Source organism: Amblyomma maculatum, chromosome 1 (assembly GCF_055883805.1).
Source record: "Amblyomma maculatum isolate TAMU_Amacu chromosome 1, ASM5588380v1, whole genome shotgun sequence".
In the NCBI taxonomy this organism is placed as follows: domain Eukaryota; kingdom Metazoa; phylum Arthropoda; class Arachnida; order Ixodida; family Ixodidae; genus Amblyomma; species Amblyomma maculatum.
In genome coordinates, this window is record NC_139344.1 from 25,691,633 (window position 1) to 25,702,932 (window position 11,300).

At 44.9% G+C, this 11,300-nt stretch overlaps 1 protein-coding gene across 1 annotated transcript; it reads right to left on the bottom strand.

Annotated features, from left to right (window-relative positions):
- Positions 1-6,128: 6,128 nt before the first annotated feature.
- Positions 6,129-11,051, bottom strand: LOC146201964 (uncharacterized). The gene is made up of 3 exons (XM_084599835.1): positions 11,040-11,051; positions 9,961-10,363; positions 6,129-6,379 (listed from the first exon to the last, which is right to left on the bottom strand). Exons 1-3 carry the CDS (start codon positions 11,049-11,051, stop codon positions 6,129-6,131), a joined length of 666 nt encoding a protein of 221 aa, XP_084455961.1.
- Between the last annotated feature and the right edge of the window lie 249 nt (positions 11,052-11,300).

Consider the following 11,300-nt stretch of genomic DNA (forward strand, 5'->3'; position numbering starts at 1 on the left):
TTCTTTCATTTGTACATACCATGATCTTCTTCTTCCTCTTGTACATACCATCATCATCGTCCCGCGGCGCTGACTCCGGCACGCGCTTGAGTTCTGTCCATCGGAATAAAACGCCAGACACGGCCGTCTCGACCTTGCCGTCTCGACGTGGCCTTCTTCCACAATATATACTGAAAACTGCGTCGACTCCTGCATTGTACTTTGGCCCCTGAGCCGTCGTCAGGTTTTTGAGTGCGACTTTTAACCCAGAGGCCATTCAGAGTTGCTTTGTAACTGCTCTTTAAGATAAAAAAAAAATTGCATTGAATTGTTAAATCATCGTAACTAAGGAAGAATAGCGCGGGAAGAGCGAATAAGGAGGTCGAGACGAGTCAAGAACTAGCGCTTCTCCTTTTGCCCTGTATTCGGGATGGAAATACCCATACCGTACTCAGCAACCAGCCTCAGATGATTAAGCCATTGTTCTTGCGCTTGGGACAAAAATGCCAAAATCTGCACACACTGAATGAAATTAAATGTATTATCCTAAGACATGAACCCCTGCTATAATGGTACACTCTCCCTATAGTTTGTATACCTCACATTAACACGCGTTCAGAAAACCTGTACACCACATGAGCACATATTACAAGAATATATCGCACTGAAAATAAAAGGCAGAAATTACCGTGCTTTTTATATTGATGGGACAAAAACTAATGCTCATATTGGAAGTGCAACATACAAGACAAATGTGAAAATGCAATATGGCTGCCTCCGTTTGCAACAGATTTCACCGTTGGGTGTTATGGCATTCGTGTTGCTGTACAGAAAATAACTGAAATCATCACAAACAGAATCATATACTTAGATTCACTGAGCGTCCTTAATACATTAAAATAAAAAATGTCATTGAACCACTGATAGGAAGCATCAACGCAGTGTACTGAAGGTCACGAAGCAAAAATATCCTATAAATTTTCGCTGGGTTCCCAGTCACGTTGGCTTTAGGGACAATAAGAGAGCAGTCGTGTAGAATTGTAACATGTGAACTTTCCACCCAGGGATTGACGAAGTTAGTACGTAGCAAACTGAGTGCTAAGTGGCAGGCTTCTTGGGAAAATAAGGAAACAAGAAGCTGCATTCTGTGGAGGCCATTTTAGGAGTATGGAAATAATGCCGCTTTAAAGAACGTTTTATCGAAGTAATTTTATGTCGTTCACACATGAGTCACACACACACACACACACACACACACACACACACACACACACACACACACACACACACACACACACACACACACACACACACACACACACACACACACACACACACACACACACACACACACACACACACACACACACACACACACACACACACACACACACACACACACACACACACACACACACACACACACACACACACACACACACACACACACACACACACACACACACACACACACACACACACACACACACACACACACACACACACACACACACACACACACGCACACACACACACGCACACACGCACACACAAACACACACACACGCACACACACGCACACACACACACACACACATAGTTTCTTGTTAACAAACAAAGACAAATATATGTATGAAATGTGTGCTGATGAGGTCACATTTAATCACATTTTAATCTTATGCTCACATCTCGAAGAACTTGCGAAAAATATTTGATGTATTTTACAATGAACACATCCCATTTTATCCAGTGTTGCTTTTAGGCGAACAAGCACTCATCGAATATTTTCTTGTTGCAACGTTTCTTAAGAAAGCTAATGTTCTGAATCAAATATAAGTATCACATCATGTAGGCGCTTAACAGACCATCTAACCTTGTGTCTGGCGCATGATAGCCGCAGTTGCTTATGTGCCATAAAACCCATATGACTAACAGAAATCGCCTGTCGCTGTAGTGTGACACGATTTCAGGTCAGCGTCGTCGACAAAAACTATCGACAGATAACCATCCGTTCCGATCAGAATGTTCAGACATCGAATGCCGAGCGAAAACTACAGGCCCAATGAGGCAATGGCCTAATTCGCTGCGCTTGTGTGTGCCTTACCCGTACAAGAAAAATGGAGCGGCTTAGCCTATGTGGCGCCAATGGCATGGCCAATCAGACCGTCCACATACGATGTTCGACGGTCTTCCATTCAGATCTTCCCCTTCCATATATGAAAGGAGCTGTCCGAACTCATTCCAACTCGACCGTGTCATCTGGTCTGATGACGTCACGCAATTCATCGACCAGTCAGGCCTTGCCACCTGCCAACTACCTTTTTTTAAAGGCTGCGAGCTTCACGTGGTGGTGCTGCTGCTAGGGTCGCTGTGGTTTCTTGCTGTAGCAACTACGGGGTGCAGGTTACTAGGGTGTAGGTTTTGTTATGAAACGGCTCATGACATCATCCGCATTGATGACGCCACCGACAAGTTTAACCAATCATAGTGATATCACACTCCATTCTCGGTTTGGTAATTGTATGAGTGCACGTCTGAGCAATACAATAGCAGTATTTTGACGTAGCTAAACCGAGTAGACGTGCGAAGGAATCTGTTTAGCCTTGTCGGTTTGGCTTTGATTTTTGTTCGAAAGCTGATGGAAATGATGACATGCGATGCACAGTGCGAGGGAATGGCAGTAAGAGAAGCGGACTGCCGGCTGCGGTGAGAGCTACGTCAATAAAGAAATGTGACAATAGTTTCGAGATTCTGTACTAACCTCTTATGTGAAATATCTAGATTCAAATCCTTCCCGGCAGTTTTTTGTTTATTTGTTTGTTTTATTGTTGTTATGCCGGCTGACAAGGTCAATACAAAAAGCGACATGAGCAGCTACATTTTATATTGTCACAGTTTAACGCTCATCAGCGATGAGAAATTGCTGCTTACGCAGGCCATGCTGGTCCCTTCCGGGGTGACCAGGTTTAGCGAGTTCGCAGGACTTGTGTGTCCATTATCGGTATCTGAGAAGTGAGCCTTCACAAGATTTGGTGAATTCAGTGGCTATCCAGGGTTATTCTGGCAACGACGATCAGACGTCTATCTAGGATTGATTATATCACGGAAGGTTCATACAATAAACAGGAATTACCGTCATTAGATATACGAGCATGGACAAAGGAGCGCGTGGCAGATAGTTACGAACCTTACTTGGGGCGATGAATGAAGGCGTCTTTCAAAGTAAAAAAAAAAAAAAAAAGAGAAAGGAGGAGCCCTCTTTCAAGAAGAGGGCTTTGTCGGGCTGGTTTGTTCATGTTGAATGGAAGGAAAGAACAGCTCAAACGGACGGTACGTGTAGGAAGGCGACACAGACCCATGAGCTGACTAGCAACCAACTGTTACTAGCAACTAGCAACCAACTAGCCAACCGTCCGTTGCTCTATTCCCACAAGAGCTCACGTATATCAATCGCGGACGGTTTTGATAATTGCGATGTGATATCAGGACCATGATTGTGTCGTAATTTGATTTTTATGCGCTTTGGCTGTCTGCTATATATTGCTACTTGTTTCGCAATAAACCATTTGGTTGCTAGTCAGCTCATGTGTCTGTCTCGCCTTCCTACACGTACCGTCCGTTTGAGCTTTCCTTCCTTCCATTCAGCCCTCTTTCGTTTACCAAAAGCAGGTAAGGCAACATAATCCTTTCTACCACGCTGCGAAAAACAGCCGTAGCATAATCACCACAAGTAGCATTCGTGGTTCTCTGCCACGCGCTCCAGTGTTGCTCATACATTTCATCAGTGTTCTAGCGTGACAGGGATTGTCGAGCCATTTGAAGGAAGCCAACAGCGCTCGTCAGCATCGCTCGTGTCCAAAACATTTTGCTGATATATTGAATGTAAATGCCCACCTGGATAATGCAAATTAAAATCCTGTATTTGTCTCATTTTAGAAAGCAAATACAATAAGCGGGATGCACCGGTCTCACGGTGGTGTCAAGTTGGCTATCAAGCTTTCCCCAGGCAGGCAATATCAGCATCGGTGTTTCCCGCAGGGTAATGATGATATGTCACCAAATAATGCTACAACTGTTGCACAAAACAAAAAAGTCTTTATAATAATGAGAGCTCATTTTGTGCTGTATGCTGAGCGAACGCGTAGTTCGCGGATATTTGTATGCGCAGCTATGCAAACAATTAACAACAGCGCTGGAGCGCAGTTGTGTAAATTAGCGAATTCTGCGGGCCCATTCTTAGGAAAATTTCACACAGGCACAATACATGACAAATGTGGATTATCATGAAACAGTAATGTAATGAATAGATGAGCAGAAGAAAAAAAATTAGTGGCGCAAAGCCTCGATAGCCTGAGCAGTCGCACACGCTATTGCGGGTGGAGCGAATGAGAAAATGCGACTGCTGTTGGTGTCTCCTGATAGTGTGGAGCATTCGAGTCGTGTTGGCGTTGGTAAAAGGTTCCATCAGCGGAATAGAATGAATTTTCAACTAACAGGCTCACAGCTTCACAGACTCAGCCTGGAAGCCGTCGCTTTCAGCTTCTAGTGTCGCCTTGTACTAACTCGAACTTTCAATTACTCAACGGGCGGATTAACAGCGAGAACCTGGAAGTCGCATGCTGACGCCACTTTCACGGCCTCGGCAGCTTACTTCATCGACCGTTTTTTACATACAGAAACACTTAGATTCCAAAAGGAGGCCATGAACTCAAATAATAATCATAAAATATGCTGTTAAGTGCACGTTTTAATAACATTGTTCGAGCCCATCAATTTCGGCTTTTTCGAAAATCTCAAGGTGGGAGCCAGTAACGATCCCGCTTGTCCAAGAATCACTAAGCTTGCCTATTATACTGCCTAAAAAATGTCCCTGAGTTTTAATTTGGTAAACTGTAGAAAAGAATTTTCTTCCGACCACTGTTCATGGCGTGCATGTAGCACATCAATGCAACGAACAGCGGCGAAAAGAAAACAGGACGAGTATGCCTTTGTGACGTCAGCAATCAGCAGCTCCCACACCATCGAAATGTTTTCAAATAACGCCAAAAACTCGAATAAAGTAAATCACCTAATTATAGTCGGCAGATGTCAAATAAAGCGCAGTAAGCAGATTGCGATACAACATTGGCTGGCATGGTCCCTTTGAATGAAAGTACCGCAAAGACAATGGCTTAAAAAACTTGTTCTACTTCTCTTCCGTTCGCACCATGCTGTAAAGTATTCAGTCGTTACACCTTGCGTTTTTGTTTCGATGTCCTAGAAATAGAGAGCAATGAAATAAAGGCAGTCTAATACTAGTCACTAAAGAGATAAGTCCTTGTATACGTACTTCTGCCCAAGAGAGCTAACTTTTGGGAAATTCCGGTTTACACACGTAATCCTTAATGCGTCGAAGGAGAGTTATTTGAACGTATTATTTCTTTCATTTTACTCTGTATGTGGTATGTAAAGCATTACATAACGGCTTAAAAATTCAGCCTCCTCTCTTTTTTTCTTTTACTAAAGCTGCAACTTTCTACAATGACAAGCTGGACGAAATGCATATGATTGGCTGTTCTCTTTTTGGTTTTTTCCCCAAATGACTGACATATATAAAAAAAACATGTTGCAGAGAATGCAAAAGACAAGACTGTCTATTTGTTGCACTTTATTGACTTCGAGTGACTAATGCGTTCTAAACCGGCTTTATAGCGACGTCCCGCCGAAAATTCGGACAGTCTGCTAATGCACCACAGCAACACACGGGTGCTATGCACTCGGATCAGCCCCTATAGAGGCGCACATTTTCAGGCCGTGGTCGAGAACGCCATCCCCCGCACTGCGGAACGCTCGCTTTCTTCCGGCTAGCAATGGCGGGGCCCATCCCGAGCTCTCAGAGTTGATAATGTCTTCTTCGCCGCTTCCATCGTCCCCCAGCCGAAGGGGCCTCGCCGAGCTCGGATTCGAAGATGCATTGAGAGAAAGAGGATCACACAAGCTTAAGCTGCATTCACACGTATGTCATTAATAAAGAGGGGTGCCTTGCACGCGGGGGGGGGGGGGGGGGGGAAGAGGGGGGGAGAGGGAGGGCACTGTGTAACGCCCACGTGAAAATGAGATAGCAGAGGGATTGTCTGTACATAGAATATGACGTAGTCCTTTTGACGCGTTTAGCGATTCCACCAGGGACCCCCGTCGCCAATGTCGTAGTCGACACCACCGCCACCTCCACCACCTCCGCCGCCGTAGCCGTTGTGAACCGTGACGTCGCCGCCGCCGACACCTCCTCCCCCTTCATCGACTACGATACTGCCTGCTCCTCCTCCTCCTCCACCACCACCATCAGAAACGACCGCGATGCCGGCGTCGGGAGCCGCGTCACCACTTTGGATGACGATGAAGTCGTCGCCACCACCGCCGCCTGCAGCGAAAGCAAACAGTAAAGAAAGACCCTAGCTGCTCTGAAATACTCTGCCCTGAGTTTGGCATTATTAATAGCTTATAACAGGTTGGGGCACCGAAATTCTTACCAGGCCAGACAGTCACCTCGTCAAAACAGAGGCTTAAGCTTGTAGGACCGTAGAGCTTCTCATATTTCTTGCTATTATCGTTCCTTGCTATTCATCTTTTTTTTGTCTAGTCGTTCTGCACGTGGGACTACGGTGCATGATATTAATTGGATTGCAAAACATTTATTTTGTCAGAAAAGGCAGAATACAGATGATTCATGCTAAGTGGCGTGAATTAAAGGTGTTGCTGGTATTTTCTCTTCTATTTTCTAATTAATCCTTTCTCAGGCAGAAAATGATTACACTAATAATCCTATCATGCTGAACACTAAACAAAGGCAATTCTTATATACTTTCTTTGATTCTGATAACTGTTGGCTGCCTTCATATATATGCGTGACTTATCTAAACGAAACTAAGATTACAAGGAAGGCACATTGGCGTAGCCTTGTCAAACCAACTGAGGGCGGTGGAGAATAGAGTAACCTAGTCTTCTGTAGTCTTTATCGTTCTGGAATGTTTAGCTATTACAAAAAGCAAAATCAGTTAACATTTATAAGGAGCTTTGTCCGTATTACACTCTGCAAGTAAATAAACGCTACATAGCATGGCTGAGTAGCGGAACGTCTTTCTACAGAGTATTGGAAACGATACAGATATTTTAGCTATTCGCTTTCATGCTTCTTAGACCCCCCTAACAACACGCACGCTGATAAGAAAAACTGTCCCAGTGAATTGTCAGGTGTAAACTACTGCTTATTTTCTGTCATACTTCTCCAAGAATATCCCCCCCCCCCCCTCGATCCGGTTTCACAGCCCACTTTACGAGCTGTTGGAGTAAAGAAAAATAATGTGCTCGAAAAGAGCAAAGCGCTTCCCTTAACAATAGAGGTAAGGTTCCGGGGTCGTGAGATAACGACAAGCTGCCGTGCCGCGCCAACTTGGACGCGCTTTCGCTATGTATATCGGCGCGACTGCCAACTAAGCAAAACACCACTTCGCCGAGCTGTCGTAGCACGAAACATCAGCTCTATAAGACATCCTAGGCACCGATAACAAGTTTTAATTTCAAATTTCTTTTATGAAGAAGTTAGCACGAGTTTTAAGACAAGGGACGAAGAAAGAGGGTCTTAGTATTGCGCTCTCTTAACAACCTGCAACGCCAACTAGCGCAGCAGTGTCTTGACCCTAACTAAATTTGTTGACTACGGTTTAGTCCAAGGCTGTGTTTACTGCAATCATCAGAATTACAAGGAAATTTGTTTTATTACTTCTGCGCGCGTGAGGTACAGATGAATCTCGGAAAGTGCTGGCAGGCGCCGCAGCGCCACATTGCTTCTCTGCTAAAAACACTTCTCAGTGTTGAATGAACAGCCATCACCACCGTTCATACGTGTAACAACCTGCGTTGATCTCCTGATCTTACTATAGAAAAGGGCAAGGCAATGCATGCAGGATGAAAAAAGCGTCAGGACTTAACTTTTTATTTTAGTTCTTTGAATTGTTTTTGTCTAGATCTGCGAGCAGCTAGCCCAGGAGAGCAGGGCTGGCAAACGACAAGCGGGCACTTAGGAACGTGAGAATGTCTCGGCTTTACAGATTTCATTGCCTTGTTCTCCTTAAAATTAATTCGCCGAAGTCCTCTGTTTTGTCATAGGAATCACAGGCCTGTGAGCATTGCTTCTTGCTTTTTCCCTCATTTTTGAAAGCTTTTATTTGAACTTTCAGCTGTTAAATGATGTTTTTTACCTTCACGCATAATGAACTCCCATGGCGATTGCTGGGCATATATTTTAAATATGTTGGAGAGGATTTTAATCAGACAGCTCTACCTTATAAGCTTGTTTTGTTGATTCGTGATTTAAAAGCGTGTTTCGGCTCCCTGCGCGGAAATCGAACGAATTTCATTAGAGCATTGAGACTACAGCGTAAATGTACAGTCGTGAGCAAAAGTGGTACACAACACTCAGCCAGTGACAGAGCTCGAGAAAATTGCATCGAAGTGCCTTCTAGCGACAGTGTGGATAGAATAGGGCGCTGAATATTGTCTCGATCTTAGATAGCTGTGGCAAGATGGAGTTGGCATGCAGTTTTCTCGACCTCTGCCACCGGCTGAGTGTTGTATACCATTTTTTGCTTACCACTATACGAACGCAAGTCAAACAGTTCTTTATTAGGTTAATTTTTAAGCAATCACTGCGCTTACTATCGGGAAGCATGTTTTTCATCGCCTGTCTGCAAAAGTGGTTATTCTTCGAAAAATAATCTGTTATTTTCGAAAGGCCCTTCACTTAGAAAATTTCTCCTCTAATCGAACAAAAAATTTGTTATTCGAAATGAAAAGTCCAGGGTGCAAATAAGAAGTGAGAGGTCTTTAAATACAAAACAATGTGAATAATCCGTACTCAGATTTTTGACTTCCTGTACTATAATTACTAAATTACGATTACCTAACTATGTCATATCATAATTGATATACTGACTGTACTTACTGTACTATAATTATTGAACTCGAAAGGCAGTCTCTGGCCACCGCATCTCGGAAAAAGGGCACGGGCCAAACAGCCGGCCGAAAAGACCTGATATAGCGGCACTAGGGTCCTTTATGCCTTCCCTTTTGAGTGTGCTCCCGATAACACCGCACCTTCTAGCTATTCGAGACTGTGGCATTAACTAACAAACTTACATGCCCAAAGCAGAGTGACAATAAACATGTCATTCAAATATTACCTGATAACGCTGTCAAGCTGAAAACGGTCACTGAAATGACGCCGCGATTTTGAATGAAGTGGCCTTTGAGAACATTTAACCAATTCTATATTGAATAAAAATAATTCGAACATGCTCAGGGTCACTAACGTTCTCCTGATATAGATAATTTTGAGAGATAACAAATTTATATATATATATATATATATATATATATATATATATATATATAAATTTGTTATCGCTCAAAATTAATATATATATATATTAGGGCACACAAGGTTCTACCTTTAATGGTACGACCCGACAACGTTAATGGCTCCCGTCTGCGGCAGCCCTTGTGGATGCTCGTTGACGTACGTGCGCTTGGCTACTCGATTATTTACTCATCCCTTAAATTAAGCTTCTATGAACTTACACAATAATTTGTATACAATCGTGAGCTTCCGAATTATTTGAAAGAGCGCTTGAAATAGACATACGGCCCAATTCGTATCTGACTCAGTATGCGAGGATCTCTTGTTCGATTCCCATCTCCTGCCAACTCGATTCATACGTCAGATTATCTCCCGATGTCACACAGTCAGCCTACCAATCAGTGCCCGGGCATGCCATCTGCTAACTACCACTTCCCTGCACTCTCCTGATTTTTAGCTCACAACGCCGGAAACGAGATCGCAAAATGTTCAGGAGAGAGAGAGGTATTTCACGCCCCTTCCTTAACAAAACAGGGGTTCTCGTCCCCGTCCGTGAGAGAGCGTACCCAGTGGAGATGGCTACTCACCTCCAGCGCCGCCGCCTCCTCCGTAGCCGCCACCGCCACCGCCCGCCTTCCAGCCTCCTTTGCCGCCTCCTCCGAAGCCACCCATGTTCCATCCGCCACCACCTCCCCCCATCTTCCACCAGCCACCTCCTCCCCCCATGTCCCAGCCGCCACCACCGCCCGCCTTCCACCCGCCACCACCTCCACCGCCCTTCCAGCTGCCGCCTCCAGTGCGGCGCTTTTTAGGCGCACTTTGCACTGCGTGCAAGCTTTTGATCAGATACACAGATCCCGTCTTGAACCGCCGCGTCATGAGCATTCGTCCGCCGTGGCCTCCATGACCGCCACCGTGGCCGCCGTGTGCACCGCCAAACGATGCCGTTGAGCAGAACCCCAGGAGGACAGTGGTCAGCGTGAGCAGCGTCTGAGAACAGAGAAAGGAAGCCTTTCTTGTTTTTTTTTTTTTTCAATTTTCTGGGCTGTCATGGCCATAATGACTTCAGGTGTTGTTATGTCGTCTTGCTCAACAAATGTGACACATGAGTCGAAAGGGTCGAAAGCAGCACTTGAGTGAGGCGAATGAGGTCTCTGATACAAGAATTTGTAGTAAGGGTGCCAGAGGGCCACCAAATTGTTATTAAAGATGGCAATTTGTTCTCTACCCGACAACTGCTGCGAAGTGCTGTTGAAGGGAATTGCGTACACGAAATTTCTCAGGTTGCGTTTTCATCAAAATACTTTTGTTATACCCAGGCCAGCGGAATTAGCCGAGGTCTAGGCTACTTCCGCTGATCTAGCAATGTTTCAGACTTGCAATTAGTGTGGCAACTACATTATAAAGGACAAACCTTTTAGAAAAATCATGCATGCTAGGTAAGGCGTTTAACCTTTTTAGCTCAGGAATGCATAAACATGGTATGCGCGGAAGTTTCTACCATCGGTACGTTAACCCATATTGAAGGCTCTAATCAGTAGCACTTCCCTCCGTGGCTCCCCGTAGTGTAGACGAAGGCCAATAGCTGCCACTGTGTAGTAACAGACAGCCTTCGCCCAACTGGGAGCACCTTACTCCTCGAGGCTGCTGGGCACACTCCACTCACCAGAGGCTGCATGCTGGGCTGTGAGCTGCTGGCGATTTCGAAACAGTTCTGATGCTCACTGTGAGTGCGAGGCAGCTTTTATAGGGAAGGCCAAAGCTGCAGCTGATTCGCTCGAGTTTTCTTTGTGGCAGAAACAAAACTGCCTCGTCACGACATGCGGCACGCACCGATCGGCATATTAGAAGCACGCCGGGATACCATTGTTGACGGCAGAGGCGAGAACTGGTGCTTGCTTTTCATTTTTTCTTTTTCCACATCACA

Bases quoted from the DNA above. Each gene is read 5' to 3' on its own strand.
- LOC146201964 (XM_084599835.1), bottom strand. The intron at 6,380-9,960 runs GTGAGTAGCCAT...CTTTCGCTGCAG, and splicing joins AGGAGGCGGCGGCGCTGGAG to GCGGCGGTGGTGGCGACGAC.